Raw genomic sequence first — 21,443 nt, forward strand, 5'->3', positions numbered from 1 at the left:
TAATGTGCCGCTATGTTGTTGATATGCAGGTTTGATTTTAGTTGTGTCAGAATTTACCAAGGAAGCCTTATCAACAACGCAGTAAATATATTTTATTTTAAGTCTAATAGGTGTTAACCATATTAATAACTTTTAATCCTTAAATAAAAACGAAACAGAATCCAGTGAGAATGGTTTAGGTACATGTGGTTGTTTAACCAACAGTAACAAGTCGGGAAACCGCCCACCCCCCCTCAGAAAGCATTCACAGAGGGGAAACTGCAGCTGATTTGCTGATGTCAGGCAGCCAGTGCAGCATTTCATGGTGCAGGGTGGAAACGCGCGGTGCCATCTGCCTTGATCCGACCTCTCAACAAATATCAACAGATATAAACATCTTTTCTCCAACAAATACTTAAGGGGGGAAAAAACGAGCTAACAAAAAAACTTACACATGCGAGCCAGACAGAGAAGATGCCGCCAGCTCTCAGGATTTGGGCTCTGCTGTGTTTGTCGCTGTGCAGCCTGTGTCAACCGGCTCTTCTGAAAAAGGCTTTCCGATGTCCTTCAACATGCAGCTGCTCCAAGGAGTCCATCATATGCGTCGGATCCTCCAACATCCCGAGGATTGCCCCCAACGAGATCACTTCGTTGTAAGTAAAACACTATGCGTGTTATTTTATTTTTTACATATTTTTAATAACTAATTTAATTCCCTGTAGAAGGGGGCGCTTTCAATGGATATATAAGCTATTTAAAACCCACATAGACTGATTACACTCTATGAATTTTTTTTTTTTTTTTTTAGATTTATTCATTAATTAAATAGATTTTTGTTTGCTTGTTTCATCCAGGAGTATCGTCAATGGGACTTTCTCTGAGGTCAGAGAGGCGATGTTTGCCCACATGCCTACCCTTCAGCTACTGTAAGAATCTGTTTGTTCAATACCTCTCAGACTGCATTTAATCTCGCAGTAAGTGCTCTATATGAGCTTAAAAAATGCTTTTGCAACTGAGGCGAATGTGACACATGCAATATACAGTAAATCTACATCACAGCTTACTTGTGTCTAACTTTGAGGGGAAATGCTGTAATACATTTTAAAGATTCCAGCAAGGAAAGCTATTAAACAGCTGAGCACCTTAAGATGAATAAGGAAAACTCTCCTGTGGGCATTTAGAACAGCCTCATTTGAAGGAGCTGCTTTTAAGGGAACATTAATCTAAGCTGTTATTCAACTTCAGTGACAGCTTTGATGTCAGCATAAACAAAGGTGAAACAGATGCAAAGCTTTCCTAGTTTGGGGCAGTTACAGGCACAAGTTTAGACACACAAATCTTTATTCTGTCATGTTTTATCAGTCTTACTGACAGAATTGGTCATGCTAATTTAAATTGGTTTTGGAAATCAGTGTCTGTTAAAAAAAGTAATTTCTCTGCGTAGCTTTCAGCTGGGTAAAGGTCATTGTCAGTTTGTATAGTGTTCTTGGATTTAAAGTTGTACGTTAATTCATACTCCTTGTAATTTTTCCCAAATAATCTTTTAATATTTACATTTCTGAAAGCAGCTTCAAGCTTAAAGGCTTCAATGTTGGACCAAATCTAGTATAGTTTCTTTTAATCCTTGTCAACTTTAGGCTTGCTTTCCTCCCCAAAAATGGTAACACATCCAAAGAATTTGTAACTGCATACAAATGTTTGGACTGTCGATAGTTGATTCTATTTACAAATGCATTCCAAATGTTATGATTGTGGCCCTTAACATAAAAAGACTTCCCATACCTACCTATTCACTGAGTCTTTTGGAGTTTCATGTTGTTCTGAGCATTGATCAGTGGATAAAGTTTTGTCAAAAAAATATCAACAGCTATGATCATACTCACTAGGGCTGAAGGAGCAATTGCATTTGCAAAAAATTTAATAAAATTATCCAAATAACAGCAGCACTCAATGTTTGGTCTTGTTGAATTTAACCAAATTAAGACAGAAATGTTTTAACTGAAACTCTTTAGATGGTAGTAATATGCTAAAAGTGGGTTTGTTACAACACATAATGGAAGAGAGAATATTAACCAACATGCAGCTGCATTTACTTTTCTATCTTGCAATCAAGTTGTGCGATGATGGACTCTAGACAAAAGGGAATTCAAGGTCATGTAAACAACCAACAACTAGTACAGAAGAAAATCACAATAAAATTACAATTTGGGTTAAAAAAAAAACTCACAACTTTGATCTAAAAAAATTGGACAGCCCTAATTATCAGCAACGCATGGATAATAAGTTAAAATACATTCTAGAGCAGAGAACCATACTTTGAAAAAGAATTAAGACCCTGAATGCATTGAAACCTGCATGTATAGTTTTGACCGTTTGTGGATTTGAGGTAATCTACATTAAAGGAATAGTACACCCAAAACATGATTAGCCTTCATTTTCTACTCACCCCCATGCTGAACAACACCCTGGAGTACTTTTTTGATATCTCAAATGCATCTGGAGATCTGGGAGGCTTATTGCTGTCTGCTGACATTCAAATAATGGAGGTCTATGGCGCCCGAGGCAGAAAGGTCCATAAAAGTCCACAAAAAACGTGTCAATATTCCTCCATACTGCTCGTCCAATGTATTCCAAGTGTCCTGAGTGGGTAGCATCCAGAATTTACTCGAAACGAAGTCATTTAGAATGTTTTTAGAGCATAAACAGTAGTGTATAGGATTTCCTGAAAGCGCGCACCTGCGCGTTCACGAGTCTACGGAAGCCGGCAGACCAAACCAGATGAAAGTGCGCATTCAGTGTCTGCTCTGCCAATAATGCAAGCGTAGAAGAAGAAATGTGCTGTTTACCTGTGCAAAGAAAGAAACAATGAAAGAAAAATGTCTGAGGACTTCATCGTTGAGGAAGAGCATGAGTTCTTTGCCGAGCTGAATGTGCACTATCATCTGGTTTGGTCTGCCGCGGTTTCCGTAGCGTCGTGAACGCGCTTTTAAGGAAATCCTATACACTAGTGTTTATGCTATAAAAACATTCTAAATGACTTCGTTTCGAGTAAATTCTGGATGCTACCCACTCAGGACACTTGGAATACATTGGACGAGCAATATGGAGGAATATTGACACGTTTTTTGTGGACTTTTATGGACCTTTCTGTCTCGGTCACCATAGACCTCCATTATTTGAATGTCAGCAGACAGCAAGAAGCCTCCCAGATCTCCAGATGCATTTGAGATATCAAAAAAGTACTCCAGAGTGTTGTTCAGCATGGGGGTGAGTAGAAAATGAAGGCTAATCATGTTTTGGGTGTACTATTCCTTTAATGTCAGCAAAAAAAACAGTCCGGGGAACAGCTGAAATAAATCAATAGAACTTGAGATTCTTTACAATGATCATGCCTAAAATAAGTAATAGTAAATGTCTGAGTAAACCTGAATGTTTAGTCAGTTGTGTCCATTGATATTAATATATCACAGAGGAAAATCCACTTTCTCTTCAGCTTCCTCGGTTTTTTGTTTTGTTTTTTAAATTTTTCTTTTATACCAAAACAAAGGTTTTCTTGAAATTTTATTGTTAAAATCACAATACTGTTAATAAAAATCTATTCATCCAATGAGTTTGTATTTAGCTTCTAAATAAATTGCACCAAAACCTTTGTTTAAGTTTTAATCAAGTGTTTTTTTTTATGACTGGTCTCATGTGTTATCATTCCAGACTTTTGAACTCTAACTCTCTGACAACCGTAAGAGATGACGCTTTCTCAGGCCTTCCACATTTGGAGTACCTGTAAGTACCTGTTTTTTTTTTAGAAATAAAATGAAAAATATTCTATAATTTTCCAACCATCTTAGAACCATGTGCTACAATGTTTTGATACTTCACTTTAATTAAATACTAATTAAGTATATAGGAAATCAAGATTTTTCAGGGCACTTTAAGATTAATAATGCTAAAAAAACATTGTCCCTCTAATGAAAATGCTCACATCTTTTAGTATTATTATTATTAATCCACAGATTCATTGAGAGCAACAAGCTGGAGACTACATCAAAATATGCCTTCAGAGGACTCAGGGACCTGACTCACTTGTATGTACCTAAATCAATCAAAAATGTTTTGTTTTTGTTACATTTTCTCCCGACATTTGGTGTATATTCTGTCACTGGGGTTGTTTTCCAGGTCATTGGCAAACAACAACATTAAATTCTTACCCAGGGATGTTTTCATTGACCTGGACTCACTGATCGAGCTGTGAGTTCACTACAAGTTTTAAAATGCTGTTAGAAGTTATTACATGGCTGTTCTGTCAGTTTATTTTTCAGAAGTGACTCACATTGGTTCTGCTCTGCAGGGACTTGAGAGGCAATGCCTTTGAGTGCGACTGCAGAGCCAAGTGGCTCATGATGTGGCTGAAAAGCACTAACGCCACGGTGTCAGATGTTGTGTGTGCCGGGCCGGAGGACATGAAGGGCAAGCGCCTCAATGACATGAACAGCCTGCACAACGAGTGCATCTCGACAGGTGAGAACAGTGTCGGTCAGCTTTGCAGTGTAATTTTAGAAAAAAAATATATTCCCACTAATGGTCTCGGGACGCCTTTCCACAGATTTTGTCGTTCATCAATCTGTGGCCTCTGAGTCCCTGTCTGTTGATACGTTCAGCTTCAAAAATGATGTCTATGTCACTATTGCTGCTCCCAGCATAGACAGCTGTATGGTTTTACAATGGGACCACATTGAAATGAACTTCAGGACATACGATAATATCACTGGTAAGAAAATTCCTTTACCCTTCATCCATCAAGTCCAAAGCTTTTTGGTTTTTCCCACAGCAAAAAATTTTTTTCCTATACTACTAAATAAACACTGAGATATTAAGCTTGGCCTATTCTTAAAGGTATATCGGAGGATGATATTTTTCCGGGTGGATCATCAAAATAAGTGGTCCTCCTAATTGTCAATCATTCTGGTGATATGTTTACGTAAGGCCATCATACGTGCTAGTCCCCTTCTTCACTTACCGGTGGTAAGTCTGACATAGAAGAAGAATCGTAAATCTTCTTTTGGACAATAAGCTTGTATGAGCGATGAAAACAGCAACTTTTAAACAGAGCGTGCACAAGGAGAAATGGGCTCGTGCATGCTCTCGCACGGGTTTAATGGTTGTTCCTCCACGGGAGCGGGTACAGGGTACATTATTTTTTGAAAGTGGAGAGGGCGGGTCTTTTAAAAAATTTATGAAAATTCTCCAATATACCTTTAAGCATCAAGAAAGAAGGAAGAGCTACAGAGCTCTTAGTTAAGCAGTTAGCTTTAGCTTAAGGGTCAAAGGAATTTGATCAACACTAGAAGAGCACCCAGTTAGTTAATGCCTCAGTTGAGTTTAATCATTGAATGTCTCATGTTCCTCTGTTTGCAGGTCAGTCCATTGTTGGCTGCAAGGCAGTTATCATCCAGGATGAGGTTTACGTCATCGTGGCTCAGCTGTTTGGTGGTTCCCACATTTACAAGTTTGACGATGACCAAAGCAGGTTCAACAAGTTCCAGGACACAGAGGTGTCCAAGATCTCCAAGCCCAATGACATCGAAGCATTTCAGATCGGATCAGACTGGTTCTTTGTCATTGCCGACAGCTCTAAAGCGGGCTTGTCGACGCTCTACAAGTGGAACGAAAATGGTTTCTACTCATACCAGTCCCTGCACGAGTGGTTCCGTGACACGGATGCAGAGTTCTTGAACTTAGACGGAAAGGCTCATCTGATCTTAGCCAGTCGCTCACAGGTTCCGGTGATCTACCAGTGGAGTCGGAGCAACCAGCAGTTCATCCTACAAGGTGATATCCCGAACATGGAGGACGTAGTAGCTGTGAAACACTTCAGGATCAAAGAGGAGCTCTACCTTGCCATGACCCGCTACATCGGTGACTCCAAGGTCCTAAAATGGGGACCCAAACAATTTGCTGAGATCCAGGCTGTACCATCCAGAGGCTCTATGATCCTACAGCCATTCTCCTTCAAGGAACGCTACTACCTGGCTTTGGGAAGTGACTATACATTCTCGCAAATCTACCTGTGGGATGATGGCGAAAGAATCTTTGAGCGCTTCAAGGAGGTCTACATCCAGGCACCGCGCTCTTTCACTGTGGTCTCAACCGATCGCAGGGACTTTATATTTTCCTCCAGCTTTAAGGGGAACACACAGATCTTGGAACACATTATTATTGACCTGACACTGTGAGAGGCTTTGCCTTATTGTCTCTCCTACAGTCAAAAGTCTTCCCATCTGAAAAAAACAACATAAACAAGACTTTCTAGATGGGCAAATTCCAATAATGCATTTATAGCTATGACTTAAAAAATAGATCAGGTGTTGGCTTAAATCTTCCTAAAAAGATGCTCATCTGAATAGCTTCATGAGCTAAAGGAGCTCCAAGAATGTTTATGTTTGCTCATAATTTGCCAGTGAGAGCACAGTAGACATGTGCCTCATTCTTCATGTCTTCATGGCCTGTGATATATTACGCCCCTTTCAGAGGAGAATTTCAGTGTTTTCATGGACTTGCAGTGCCTCCTCCTGGTTGTGATGGAGTATCACACCCTGCTTCCCTTAAAGGAAGTCTCTTGAAAGCACAAACCTTTAAGTATCATAGCTGAGATCTTAGAATGTAGCTGAATTTTGGAAATGTTAAAGTAGGTGCTATTGAGTGTAATATACATGGCAAGACAATAGAAAATTATAATAAATGTTTGTTTTCAGAAGTAAAAAGTTAAATACTTAGTTCAGGGTATATCAGATTTTCAACTCAGATACATTTGCTTGGATGGAGGTTTCTCATTTTGTTTCAACTTTAGATCAGAGGTAGATTTTGTGTTGATCAGGTAAATGTAACATAATTGCAATTTTGAAAAATGAAAAGTTCCTTGTTAGTCAGGTAAAGTTTTCTGAGTATCAAAATGAAAAGAAAATTGTAAATATATTTACTGAGACATAAAGCCTTTCTCTCTTCTCTTCCTAAAAAAAAAAAGAATGCTGACCTCTTCTCAAGTGTACATATAATCTTGACTGCAATGCCACAACCAGTTCTTAACAGTTCTTTGCACTTACTAACAAAAAACAATTGTTCCTGTAGCCTGCAACAGCATGACCTTAAAAAAGTAAAAAAAAAAAGAAATGATTTATTTTTTGGAAAAAAACTGACAAAGTCTTTAAGTGCTTCTAATAGGGTGAATGTCACAGCAAGTAAAAAAAAGAAAAAGAAATATGCAAGCTTTATACTTATTTTGTAAGATCTAGAAGCGTAATGAATGTTTATGTTAAAAACTGATGTACATTCATTCATTTGAGTATCAAAAATAAATGTGAGAAATATGCTTGTAAACATGTCTTATCATTCACTGATCTAAAACTGAAAAAAAAAAAAAAAAATAATAATAATAATAATGATAAACAGACCAAAAAAGTTTCTGGCTACTTCTAATTTCTTTTATGGAGAAGTATTATCTGACATATGAATGCATGAATAAATTGAATGAATACATTTATTTAGCAAATTTTATAGTAAATTCAAATGAAATGAAGTATGACAGAGTTGACCAAAGTTTTCTGTAGATCCATCAACAAGATTTGTAATCAGTGAAGATGCTGAAGGACCCAGATGCACATTAAACAGGCTTTAATTTTGAAATTCCATATCAGATCTTTATTGCTTTTAGTGAGAAGCCTCTAAGGGTGTACTACAATATTACCAGGAAACAAAGTTTCAGTTTAACAACCATTGAAACTCAGGTAAAATAAATGGGTATTCTGAAATAAAGAGCATTGAATCAATCAAGTAAAACAGTAATACTCATTTTATTTTGAAAAACACAAGGCAGCGTTGCTACCGTATTTCATAGTGTATGCGTTCCCGACAAAAAGCCAGTGAAGGTTGGCTTGACGGTCGCTTCCGAAGTGGAGGCTTGCTTGTTTTCATTACCGGTTTCCAGATCTGTCCGGAGCTGTAAGAATTGTAAGTTTTTACAGTCATAAACAAACGTGTGTTAAATCATGATATGTTTTCATGACGAGAAATTATGTTTTTTTCCCTCATGTTTCAGAATATTATGCAGTTGTAACAGTAACAGCATTAGTAGGTCGGTTTTTAAAGTTTGAAGGTGTGGTGCTGTACTCTTACTTCCTGGTACAGTAAATAGGCAATCGGGCAAAGCACTAAACTTACTCACTTTAAGGATTCGTTTCTTTGTTTTGAGTCAGTGCAAGCAAAGAGGCAAACCAGGAGAGAAAAATGCCCAACAAAAACTATCTGCAGAGAGACGCTGTCAAATATGTGAAAGTTACAAGTATATAAAGTAATTTCGGCATCTGATGCAACATGCTTTTCTTAGCATCATGAAAGAGAAGAATAGAAAAACAGAGTTTAGAAAGGGAGAGTGAAAAGTAATAAGCAGAGACAGATAGTTACTTGTCAAATTAATCAATGACATTTTCTTGAATGTTTAGGGGGAAATAGTACTTTTGGGAATAGTTTTACATCAATGTGGGGGGAGTAATGAATCTGTAACTCCATTAGTCCCTATGGCAGCCAACAAATAGAAGTCATATCATTCTTTTAGTATTTAGCCACCCCATTTTGACCCAAGGGTAAAAGTTGTTTTGTACTTTTAAAATTACAAATTATAACTTTTATTTGAAAATAGCCCTGCAGCTTTACATCCAAAAAATTTGTGTATACTTCCTCAACTGTGTAATTTCAAAGCAGCAAACCTAATACAGTTGGATAAGCAATGGCTGACACGTTTTGGGTGTTATTGTTATTAATAACAAAAAATATAAGTCATAGTGTTAAAATGTTTTCTTATCACTCTCTCACATACACTTAAAGGAGAATTCCGGTTTTTAACACTTTTAGCCCATTTTCTGTAGTGTCCAGGATGAAATCGAATGATCGACAACAAAATTTTGACAATTGGTCCTGTCTCTGCTTTTTGGCTCATTTACAGGTGCTGGTCATAAAATTAGAATATCATGAAAAAGTAGATTGATTTCAGTAATTCCATTTAAAAAGTGAAACTTGTATATTATATTCATACATTACATACAAACTCATATATTTCAGATGTTTATTTTGTTTAATTTTGATGATTACAAATGACAACAAATGAAAATCTCAAATTCATCATATCAGAAAATTAGAATATTACTGAAGACCAATAAAAACAAAGGATTTATAGAAATGTTGGCCAACTGAAAAGTATGAACATGAAAAGTATGAGCATGTACAGCACTCAGTATTTAGTTGGGCCTCCTTTGGCCTGTATTACTGCAGCGATGCGGCGTGGCATGGAGTCGATCAGTCTGTGGCACTGCTCAGGTGTTATGATAGCCCAGGTTGCTCTAATAGTGGCTTTTAGCTCTTCTGAATTGTTGGGTCTGGTGTATTGCATCTTCTTCTTCACAATACCCCATAGATTTTCTATGGGGTTAAGGTCAGGAGAGTTTGCTGGCCAATTAAGAACAGGGATACCATGGTCCTTCAACCAGGTACTGGTAGCTTTGGCACTGTGTGCAGGTGCCAAGTCCTGTTGGAAAATGAAATCTGCATCTCCAAAAAGTTGGTCAGCTGCAGGAAGCATGAAGTGCTCTAAAACTTCCTGGTATGTGGCTGCGTTGACCCTGGACCTCAGAAAACACAATGGACCAACACCAGCAGATGACATGGCACCCCAAACCATCACTGACTGTGGAAACTTTACACTGGACTTCAAGCAACGTGGATGAAGTGCCTCTCTTCTTTTCCTCCAGACTCTGGGACCTTGATTTCCAAAGGAAATGCAAAATTTACTTTCATCAGAGAACATGACTTTGGACCACTCACCAGCAGTCCAGTCCTGTTTCTCTTTAGCCCAGGTAAGACGCTTCTGACGCTGTCTGTGGTTCAAGAGTGGCTTGACACAAGGAATGCGACAGCAGAAACCCATGTCTTTCATACGTCTGTGTGTGGTGGTTCTTGAAGCACTCACTCCAGCTGCAGTCCACTCTTTGTGAATCTCCCCCACATTTTTGAATGGGTTTTGTTTCACAATCCTCTCCAGGGTGCGGTTATCTCTCTTGCTTGTACACTTTTTTCGACCACATCTTTTCCTTCCCTTCGCCTCTCTATTAATGTGCTTGGACACTGAGCTCTGTGAACAGCCAGCCTCTTTAGCGATGACCTTTTGTGTCTTGCCCTCCTTGTGCAAGGTGTCGATGGTCGTCTTTTGGACAACTGTCAAGTCAGCAGTCTTCCCCATGATTGTGTAGCCTATAGAACTAGACTGAAAGACCATTTAAAGGCTTTTGCAGGTGGTTTGAGTTAATTAGCTGATTAGAGTGTGGCACCAGGGGCCATCAATTTTGAACCTTTTCACAATATTCTAATTTTCTGATATGATGAATTTGAGATTTTCATTTGTTGTCATTTGTAATCATCAAAATTAAACAAAATAAACATCTGAAATATATGAGTTTGTATGTAATGTATGAATATAATATACAAGTTTCACTTTTTAAATGGAATTACTGAAATCAATCTACTTTTTCATGATATTCTAATTTTATGACCAGCACCTGTAGAATCCACCCCTGGCTGCTTCAGAACGGCTTCCATAGTGCATGTCCGATAATGTCCTTAAAACCACCTTAAACGTTCTTTTTTTAAAATATTCTACTCACCGGGTCGTCAGCGCTGTTCAATGACGTTCCAAAAAAAGTTTCGTAAAGAAAAAACGTTCCTGTAGTGTTTTATTTAGCATTTTGTAAATCCCATTGAGTTCTGTTGGAATAGTCAATCTTCCCCTGCCACCGGAAACGGAAATGGGGCCTGTTTACACAGTTGTAGTCTTTTCGCTTCACTCTGTGTACTCCGACGTCGAGGTGCTAACGTCTCTGTTAAACACTTTAAAAAACTCTGAAAATGGAATACGAAAGGTGGATTCTTGATTCAATACAATGTATTGAAGAAAACAATCTAGACAAGCTTATAAAGATACTGCATGACCCTATAAACGCACTTTATCCCTACAGTCAACTAGATGATTACGTAACCCCACTGACAGCTGCTGTAGTAAACCATAACTTAGGTTTATCTACATACCTTCTGGAACAGAATGCAAACCCAAATCTTACTTCTTCAAATGGCTGGACACCTTTGCATTATGTCTCAATATCTGAAGCTCCAATTAGCATTGTAGAAAAACTTCTTAAAGCGGGGGCAGATCCAAATGGGTGGGGCCCCAGCGATCATCAGATCTTTACTCCGCTGCAACTTGCAGCCATTTATTACAGGGAAGATGTTGTTGAAACGCTACTTTCGGCTGAAGCAAAGGTAACCCTATTACCTGCATCAGTTACTGACAGTTTGAACAAGAACAAAAAGATAGCTCAGACTATATACAATTTGGGATTGAAAGGAAATGAGTTTTGCTCCAAAATCTGTCATTTCTTGGGTATGACAATAGCTGTTCGAGAGGGACCACCAGAGAAAGTTTTCCGTACCTTTCATGATCAGATGTTACCGGAACATCCTTACAGCCGTTTGACCCTGATTGAAGTGCTGTTTAATGTTACTGGGCGAGGTGCAGAAGAATACAAAGAGAGAAGTATTGGTTGGCTTACAGAAAACAGTCATTTAAACAGCTACATAACAAGTACCGTCAGTCGTTTGCAAGGAATCCCAAAGGTGGCGGTGAAAAGTGCAGTTGATACCTTGAATGCAGTTTTCCACAAAGTGAACGACATAACAAATGATCAAGGAAAGGCCATTCTTTCCACACTCCTGCACCAACTTCAGTTGAAGGACAGACAGACAACATCATGGGAGGCTGTTCTTGAAAGAGAGGAAAGACATGAAACTTGGGAAGCTGTTCTCCTATCCATTTATGAGTTGACACAGAAAACAAAGGCCATCAACAGCTGGGAATCTGAGTTTATGGAAACACTGTGCAAGACAGTTTCCCCTTTTGTACATGAGAAGTACACCAACGATATCAGAACCTACGCTTATGGCATATTTGCAAACTTGCCCTCAGCAAAGTTTTCTATATATGGCCTGATAACCTCAGTACCTGATGAAATAATAAGACATGCAGACAAGAAAAGAAATGCTAAGCTAAAAGAAGGACTAAAATGTCTGAAAATTTACTTGAACAACACAATTTCTGAAGGCAATGGACATGCTTTTATGGTTAAATCTAAAAAGAAGAAGAAGAGACAGACAAAAAACTTGGAAAAGGAAAACCCTAACTGTGGTGACTATACAACGGCTGGTGATGCAACAATGGCTTCTTTAGTGAAACCAGTCTCAAATCTACCACTAATTGAGGACAGTCCCACTAAAGCATCACCAGGAAGAAAATGGTTTCAAACCAGCAAAAGGTGGAATGATAAGCTTAAAAAACTGGCTAGCATCGATGAAACTAAAGTGACAAGAGTACAAAGCATTATTTATGCCAATGATGAAGAATTTCACATTGCAAAGGGGAGTGATGGTACTGAAGTGTTCCTGGGACTGAGAGATGATGGCACAGAAGTTGCAATTAAAAGAATGTCTAAAAGTAACTATAAAAAATGAGGAGGGAATCCTCCGACTGCCAGAGCTAGATCATTCTGCTATTGTACGATATGTTGATCATGCAGAGGATGACAACTTTGGATATCTTGCTCTCCAGCTTTGCGAGTACACTTTAGAGGAACTAATCATAAATGGTAGTAATGATCCACTGAAGAGAAAGACCCTTGCCTACCAGCTTCTTCTAAGTTTAAGAGTGCTTCACTGTCAGAATCCTCACATTTTCCATCGCGATCTAAAGCCACAGAATATTTTAATCGGTAAGAACATCTAAAATACTCATGTATGCTGTTACAATGCTAGCATATTTTTTGAAAGAGTAATACATGTTTGTCTTGCAAAATTTAATAACGTTGGCTTGGATACTAGCTTATATAATGAGTGGATATAATACTGTATCTATAAGGGCAAAGGAACATTCTTTGCATAGATGCCAACATTTTGTAGTATTGATTGATTGCCAAAATTGAACAAAACCTATTGTCTGTGTTTTTATTTTTTCTTAGAACCAAACTACTATTTCCCATATGTGTGTTAGTGATGCCTATTATTATTCATTTTTGTCCTCAAGTTCCCTGTCACTTTTTATTTTTTTATTAATCTTATTTTTTATTTTATTACATGTTTATTTTTTGTTTGCTTGTTTGTCTCATGTTCTGGCCAAAAGAATGGTCCCTGGAAGAATTAAAACTATGTCTAAAGTGCCATCTTAAAAATCAAGCCTGCTTATCCTGTCACAGATCAGATATGTAATTTAACCCCCATTACCTTATTACATCAATAATACTAAACAAAATTAATGGTCAATAAACAATTATCAACATAATTTCCCAGTAAAGTTACAATTAAAACCAGTCAGTTGCAAACCTGGGTTTGAATTAACATCTATCATGAACGTGAATCTATATATATATATAATCTATATATATATATATATATATATATATATATATATATATATATATATATATATATATATATATATATATATATATATATATATATATATAATTAGTTTTAATGGTCAGAGTGTCAATTTCGTGCAGCCCCCTGGCCTGTGCCTGGATTATTTTACCTCCTGTTGGCAGGCATGGGCAGGAGTAGCAGGGACTCTGGAAAGACAGATGGATTAGATTCAACTAGAACGAGAATAGGAGATTGATTTTGAAGAAGAGAATGTGAGATTTCTTACTTGTGAAATGAGGTGAATCTGCCACGGAGGAGTTGAGATGTGATCTGGGTGTTGGCCTTAAGGGTTGAATGTAAGGCGGTTATGGCTTAGGGGGGGCAGAAGAGATTTAAGAACATAGTGGAGGGCAGATCAGGTTCGAACGGAGTAGAAAAACAATGCTTGGAGTCTAGAGGAGTGTTAACACTGAGGGGTTGAAATGCTGGCAGCCAACTCTTTAAGTAGTCTTGAGCTGCTGAGGAACAGGTGCAGGCAATCAGCAGAGCACCCAACCAAACTCCCAGACCCCAGCAAAAATTTATGTTTATGCAGTTAGTAGACGCTTTTATCCAAATCGACTTACAACGTTAGCATAAAGGGTCTTGCCTCAGGGCCCCCACTGGGGGTATTTGTACCCAGAGTCCCGGTGTGCAAGTCAGGTGACTTACCACTTCAGCTAGCCAGCCACAATCAATCTTGTTGGGTAATTCCACAATTAATTAAGCCTTACTTAAATAAATTATGTAGAACTCTCCATTAAACAAAAGGCAAATATGATGTTAGAACATTGAAGAGAATTTGCAATATGGTACAATGGAGCTCCTGTCAAGGCTCAAAACCCAGGACTCAAGGCAGAAAGAGAGTGATTTCTCAAAAGTGTTAATTATATAACAGTGGATCTGCAGTACCTGCAGGGACATCTAAGGCAGAAACCTCTGCAGGGGGAAAACTCAGGTTAGTGACCATGTTAATCTGACAGAGGATGACTACGAATGAGTCGCTAACATGGGTCCAGCCGAACAGTTGCCAACACCACGCGGCAAACGCTGCCCAGAGTCCCAGATGCTGAAGCCTTGAAACTGCAGAACTGGAGGGAGATCAGATCCAAGCAGACGAAGAAAGACAGGACTATCCAGAAGGTGAAGCCAAAGCTGGTATGGAAGAGGTTTACAGGAGTCTGAGCCAGAAGATCAGGGATCTGAAGAGGTACTCAAGGGAAATCCAGGTTGGTGTCAGGAAGCAGGTCCAGTTTCAGTTAACAGGCAGAATCCAGCAGGGGTCCAAAGACAGGTCAGGCAAACAGATCAGAACAGGAACAGACAGACTAAGAGGTCCAAAGGCAGAACAGATCAGGATCAGGCAATCAGAACACAAACAGATGGGCTAGAGAACTCTCACCAAAGGCTTGAGAGGACTGGTTAGAGAGCTGGTTAACCCATTTAGGCCGGGAAAGCATTACCGCATTTCTACCATTCAAGCCGGGGGTGCTGTTGCGTCATTCTACCATTGACGCCGGGAGAGCATATAAGTCAAGCAAGAAGAGAGAAGTTTTTTTCAAGCAAACATGGAGGAGTTTGACAGAGAAGAGTTGTCGGAAGGCAGTGATTTTGAGGAGTGTGTCGGCTTTGATGACGGTATAGATGAAAATGATGACTTTGAACGCGCTGAACCAATCGAACTACCACCGCAATGCACGGAGTGTTTTCAACCGCACACCTGGAGTGAAAGTTGATTTGCCTGCAGACGCCACACCGCTGCAGGCATTTGAGCATATTTTTAATGAAGAACTTTGGATGCATCTAGTTACCGAGACGAATAGGTACAGTGACCAAACAAACCAAACTCCAACAAGAGCAAAGATGGCAAAGTGGTCACCCGTGACTGTGACGGAGATGAAGACATTTATTGGGCTGTGTATGTAAACCTCTCTTCAGGACGCAGTTCCCCCAAAATATGTCCCGGGACAGATTTGTGGCCATCTGGAGGTAGGTTGTATGCAATTTATAACACAGACATATGCATTATTATGCATAATAATACTGTTAATAAGTAATCATCAGATAGTTATTTATGTAATGTTTGTTCTTTATTTTGAAAACGTTTTATATTGCACATTCTCAATGAAGACATGATCACATATGGAAAAAATAAAAGGTTGAATTTTTTTTTTTTTGATTACTGCTTTTCACATTTTTTTTTTGGAAGAATTTCAAAGATAAAATATATTTTGAGTTCTATCTGCTACAGAAGCTGAGATATCAATAATTTAGGCGTTGACACAGTTGCTGAATTTACAGAAAAACTTCAGGTTTTAGGGGTATTTTTTAAAATCGGCCATAGGTTTTTAAGGTGTTTTTTCCAGGCGTTTTAGGCCTAAATGGGTTAAATATAAGCAGGAGCAGGTAGATCAGATGAATGGTAACAAGAAAATTAGCAGAATTAGGCAGGTGAATGAAATGAGTAATCCAGCCATTTATCAGCACCAAGATCAAGGTAGCTCCATAGTTTCAGGGATATGCTTACTTCCTGCACTCCGACTAGACCAAGAGGAGAGAACATATTGCTTGACCAAAGCAATATGTATGGAACTAAAGGCAGACATATATATATATATATATATATATATATATATAGCAATTAGTGCTAAGGCCAATTCTCTTCACTATATATATGCTACCAATTGGTAGTATTATCAAACAGCATGGGATCAATTTCCACTGTTATGCTAATGATACTCAGCTATATCTGTGCATAAATCCTAATAAAACTAACACTTTACATAGACCATGGGCATGTCTTAAATGCATAAAAACCTGGATGACTCTTAACTTTCTGCTTCCGAATGCAGACAAAACAGAGCTATTGTCCCTGGATCTGAGTTTCTGAAAAGGAAGTTGATTAGTCAGTACCTTCATCTGGAGATAAATTGATCTCAGATGATAAAAGTAAAAAACCTTATTTTCAATCAGGACTTGTCGTGACAGACTCCTTGGCTCTACCTTGACCCTACTGTGGCACAACCTTTCTCATACCTCATCCAAAATAGTTACTCTGAAAAACTTTTTATATTGATGCTGCTATATCTTATGGCTTCTGGAGGACATGGGGCCAACTTTCCTCATTCTGCTCCATTCTATACCTATTCTGCAGTATTTATAAAATTAAGCTTAGCTGCTTGGCTGTGTCTTTCTTGTAAGGGGCCACCTGTGGAACTAGCTACCTTTTGTATCTCTTCTTCTTTTTGTATATTTGCTTCTATCTATTTTAGTTTTCTCTTTTTTATTCAGACATGCTTTTATTGCTCTGTATGATAAGGATTAATAGGACTTTCCTCTAGGTTTACAATTAATGTAAAAGACATACCATAAAGCTCTTCATTTTAAATGATCTAATTATCATCTCACTATTAGTTTAGCACTAATACTCTTAATGTTAATGTCTTACAGCCGGACATTAAACCGTTATGTTATATATATTTTTTTGAATTTCAAAATGATTTTCTTTTTTTCCCCCAATTTTTTATTTTATTGTAGATGTTAGGGGTGCATTGAGATTGGCTGATTTTGGGATAAGTAGACGCTTGCCCAAAGACCAAACTACTCACCAAACAGTTGGTGGAGGAACAAAGTGCTGGAAAGCCAGAGAAACCCTAGAAGAGGGCATTGTCCCATACAAGTCAACAACAGATGTTCAGGTGAGTTTCTACGCTACATGTACCCACCTAGTGACCTTGACCGGCGTAAAAAAAAAAAAATAATAATAATGTTTTGATACCTCTTAAGGTGGCAGGGATGCTGCTTTATTACATTCTGTCTGATGGAAGGCATCCTTTCGAGGGCAGCAAATCCTTTCAGTTGGAATCAAACATTTATGAAGGAAAGTACAGTTTGGATTATGTTCAGGATGTTGTAGCAAAAGATCTAATTGAATGGATGATCAATAAAGAACCAACAGAGAGACCTCGAGTTGAACAATGTCTAAGTCACCCCTTCTTCTGGGAAAAAGAACGGTAAGACAACATCACATTACAACACAAATATTTACTCACCCTTGCACTTTGTTAATCAGGACCAATTTAGACAATCAAGAACTCTCTTTGTAATGTTATTAATCATTTGTCTAAAACTTTTGTTCTATTCTGTCATGCTACTTCCTCTTTAGTGCTTTATTAAACATATTTTGATGCCTATTTTCAGAAAAGTTGAATACTTAAAAAGAGTTGCTAATAGAGGAGAAGTGGCAAAGTATAAAAATGCTGACCAGACACTTATAGATTCACTTGAAAAATATGCAGACCAAGGAATCTTCTTACAGTGGAAAGAAAAGGTGAGAACAAGACAAAAAAAAATCTCAGACGTATGTTATGAAGTGACTTTTTTTTCGAGTTTTTTTTTAATCATAAACAAAAATCTTTGAGCTGAAGAACATTCGTTCGGTAATACATTTGAAAAGATAAATAAACAACACTGGGTTACCAAAACTTTCTAATTATGATCTTGTTGGCTTTTCTTTCTTTCTAGTTTCCACAGGAACTTGTTCAAAAGATGGATGGCAGGAAACCCTACCCCGACAACATTCTGGGGCTGCTACGTTTTATGCGCAATATGCTTGAGCACTAGTAAGTTTAGCTAATACTGATGTGAATATGTTCTAGACATTTACTTTAGCTGTATAAACTCTTTGAGTGGATTCTTCATTAGTCTTATACATCACCATAAAAAAACAAAAGAAAATACACTATGTAAACATCTAAAAAGATGTCACCTACTGCTAAACATTTATCATATATTTGTTCAATTAACAACTGTTTAATGTTCACAGTGCTGAAGAGGCTTCAACAATTGATGTCCTTGAATTATTTCCTGATCTATTTGGATGTGTCTTCAAGTATGCTCAAAGCAACGGATGGAATAAGGAGATCCCACTGAATGAAATGTTTCAGAGCGAAGACTCTCAAAGCATCTTTGCAATGCCATCCACAAGCACCAAGGAGCATCTCCGGGTTCCAGCTCAGGAGTCACAACCCAGTAATTTAGAATGAATTTAGCATAAAAAAGACCAAAGAGATGAATGAGACTTCTGCTGGCCATGTGTCAAATATTGATTGTTCAATTTTTATCACTTCAGTCATTTGTTTAGCTTTAAACCAGTTCTCATAAATGAAAATATTTTCTCTTGTCAATGAACACATAATTTACATGATTTTGTCATATCTTTGCAGACATTTTGGCAGAAATTATGCTAAAGTGTGAGTCTTTATTGCTGATCATTTTAATATTCATGCAGGTTTTGCCTATTAGTCCTTTTAAATCTTTATTGAATGTGTTTTTAGCAACTGACTCTCGTTACGGTTGTCCTTGTGTTTTGTTTTTTTGTTTTTTTTATCAGCTGTTTTTGACATAGGGCACTAGAATATTACTGTCCTGCTTGGATGCATAAGCGGCAGAGATGTAGATTGTTTTAGATCTACCTCAGCCAATCATACTTTCTGTGTCTGCCTAGGTAATTATGGTACCTTTTCCAATGCTGCTCAAAAGCCTGGAGCTTTTGGCCTTTCAAAGCCAAGTAGAATACACATTTACTCAGGTAATTTAACTTTCTTTGGGCTTTCCCTCAAAAGAAATAGGACAATATGCCCCTTTCAACTGAGAGTTCTGAAATTTAAAACACAGGAGGAAGACAAATCTGGTTCTACCTGTACTTCCAGTGCCAATGGGCTGCAAACAATTTAGTCCATCCATCCTTCTATCTTCTTCTGCTTTTCTGTAAGAGTCACTGGGGCTGGTGCCCATCATCAGTAGTCTATTGGCAGCAGTCAAGCAAAGGTACACCCTGAACAGTTTACCAGTCCATCACAGTTTAAGTAAAGCATAAATCCCTAAGCATAAAACGTTTAATTATGTGTCATAAAACTTTCTATCAACCTGTACCAGTCAAGAGTTGCTCTGTAACTGCATGATTCATCTAAAATAACAAAAATAAATTAAAAAGAATGATTAAAAGTTATTTTTTATAATATAAACAGGTAAATCTCAGGTATCTGCAGGACAAATAGAAAGCATTACTAGTCAAAATTCTATTTTATGAAGTTAGTTCACATTTACAAAAAATATATTTTTATCTTGAGTTTGTAAGCCTCAGCTAGTATATATTAAGTAGAAGTGGAAGACAGTGGTGTCGACAATGTGAAAACTTAAAACTATTCCACACAAGAAGAACTTTAACCTGTGTTCTCTCCTCTTGCAGCACTGTCAGCATAGAATCACAATAAATGAAAAAAGGTATATTTACACAATATATAAAGGGGTTACAGTCCACTAAAAGTTTTTCATGAAAAGCCTGTTAAAGAGAATGTATATTTCTTATTTCTACAAGGAAGAGTGAAAGTGCCCCATCCGATCATTATTGCATCAAAACATTTTCTTTTAATTACATTTTATAATTAAAGTTTTACCATACCTCATTAACCCATTAAATTTACCTTCTGTCACTACAGATAGTTATAAAAAAGTAGAGATGTTGACTTTAATTTAAAAATAGGTTTTATTTTGTATCTATTTTGTCTTTCTTGATTTTTAGTTTTTTATTATTTGAATGCTGGTCCATTTGATGTATTTTTCTGTCCTATGGATTTTATTATTTTTATGTTTACTGTTGTTTTATGTTGCTTTTGTTTTTACCTGCTTCTTAAACTAGATGAGTTTGTCATTGCTATGCATGACTATTTTTTATTTGTTTCAAATTGTATTTCATGTTAAGTTACATCAGATTTTAATTGTCATGTTGATTTATCCATGTAACTGTATATAAGTGTTTTTAATTTACAGAATATACATATTTCTATTGCAATAGTAACCTTAGTAAAGATACCCTTCAATTCACAAGATATACTCTACTGTTCTCTTTATGTTTATCTTAATCTTTTATCTCATTATGTAGAATTATGCAAGGTGAAGAAAACTTATTTGGGTATTTATTTCTAAAGGATGGTTTTATATTATTTTACATTCTTGATAAATCATTCTGCTTTCACAAATGCTGTTGGATATAAAATTAAAAGCATAAAAAAGCTGAAAGTAAAAAAAAAACAGTTTTGTAAATAAACATATTTAGTGTTACGAAAATGTACTAGTTAAGCAGAATTCATTCAAGTAAAATAATTAATAAAAATGCTAATGAATTGAAATTCTGAATCCATTATTATATTTTTAAAAGGTTATGTTCTCCTTTTAGGAAGTATTCGTCTTTGTGCAAAGATCTCCAGAGGCTGTTATCACCTGGTCAAGCAGAGGGTTGAAAATTAGAGAATGAAGATTTTGGAGCTGATTTTGTATTATTACAATGCCAAAGGCTGAAAAAATAGAGCTCAGAAAAGGCACTGGAGCTTATTTTGGCTTGAAAAGCAGCAGTCACACTATTTTTTAATATAGATTTTTGTGTTATTTTAGGTTTAGAAATGTTAAATTTTGTTATATACACAGGTTTTGAAAAAAAAGTGGAAAAATACTTCATTAATGTGTTGTGGCTATCAAAATGCTTCAGTTTTATTTTATGGGTCAAATGGTAATAGTGAGTAAAAGCATTTGGAACAATTTGGCACAATCTGTCACATTTGGAGAGGTTTGGAGACACTTCACAGCTCTGGAACTTTTGTAGCCAGAGGTCTGTAATTTTCTGCATTTGTGGTTGACATCATGTAGAACAAATGTAATCCAATGAGAAAGGCCTATTCTCAAGCATGTCTTTACTACTGCTGTCAAAAGAAGACCTACTATTTTTTAGAAGAAAAAAACAACAACTTTGAGTCATGTTTGAACGGATGCAGCTAAGGCTGTGTTTTACTTACATTATTATTTTCATTTATCTTTTCAGAAACCACAAGACAATCAAAATACTATTTGATATTTTTATTTATCGC

General features: G+C 37.1%; 2 protein-coding genes across 2 annotated transcripts; both read left to right on the forward strand.

The window, feature by feature from the left end:
- The first annotated feature begins 453 nt into the window (after positions 1-453).
- On the forward strand, positions 454-7,334 carry lgi2a (leucine-rich repeat LGI family, member 2a). Its single transcript, XM_038274392.1, has 8 exons — positions 454-632; positions 834-905; positions 3,688-3,759; positions 3,990-4,061; positions 4,153-4,224; positions 4,325-4,494; positions 4,580-4,744; positions 5,392-7,334. The coding sequence occupies exons 1-8, from the start codon at positions 454-456 to the stop codon at positions 6,207-6,209; spliced, it is 1,620 nt and encodes a 539-aa protein (XP_038130320.1). The 3' UTR covers positions 6,210-7,334.
- A 536-nt stretch (positions 7,335-7,870) lies between these two features.
- LOC119776115 lies at positions 7,871-20,411 on the forward strand. The gene is made up of 7 exons (XM_038274377.1): positions 7,871-7,971; positions 10,938-12,836; positions 17,059-17,219; positions 17,308-17,534; positions 17,722-17,851; positions 18,046-18,143; positions 18,347-20,411. Exons 1-2 carry the CDS (start codon positions 7,871-7,873, stop codon positions 12,577-12,579), a joined length of 1,743 nt encoding a protein of 580 aa, XP_038130305.1. The 3' UTR covers positions 12,580-12,836; positions 17,059-17,219; positions 17,308-17,534; positions 17,722-17,851; positions 18,046-18,143; positions 18,347-20,411.
- The last annotated feature ends 1,032 nt before the right edge of the window (positions 20,412-21,443 follow it).

The sequence above is a fragment of the Cyprinodon tularosa genome, unplaced genomic scaffold, assembly GCF_016077235.1.
Source record: "Cyprinodon tularosa strain WSP-4 unplaced genomic scaffold, ASM1607723v1 ctg91, whole genome shotgun sequence".
Classification (NCBI taxonomy): domain Eukaryota; kingdom Metazoa; phylum Chordata; class Actinopteri; order Cyprinodontiformes; family Cyprinodontidae; genus Cyprinodon; species Cyprinodon tularosa.

Bases quoted from the DNA above. Each gene is read 5' to 3' on its own strand.
- lgi2a (XM_038274392.1), top strand. From the start codon at position 454: ATGCCGCCAGCTCTCAGGATTTGGGCTCTGCTGTGTTTGTCGCTGTGC. The intron at 3,760-3,989 runs GTAAGTACCTGT...ATTAATCCACAG, and splicing joins CTTCCACATTTGGAGTACCT to ATTCATTGAGAGCAACAAGC. The intron at 4,495-4,579 runs GTGAGAACAGTG...GCCTTTCCACAG, and splicing joins CAACGAGTGCATCTCGACAG to ATTTTGTCGTTCATCAATCT.
- LOC119776115 (XM_038274377.1), top strand. From the start codon at position 7,871: ATGCGTTCCCGACAAAAAGCCAGTGAAGGTTGGCTTGACGGTCGCTTC. The intron at 7,972-10,937 runs GTAAGAATTGTA...GGAATACGAAAG, and splicing joins TTCCAGATCTGTCCGGAGCT to GTGGATTCTTGATTCAATAC.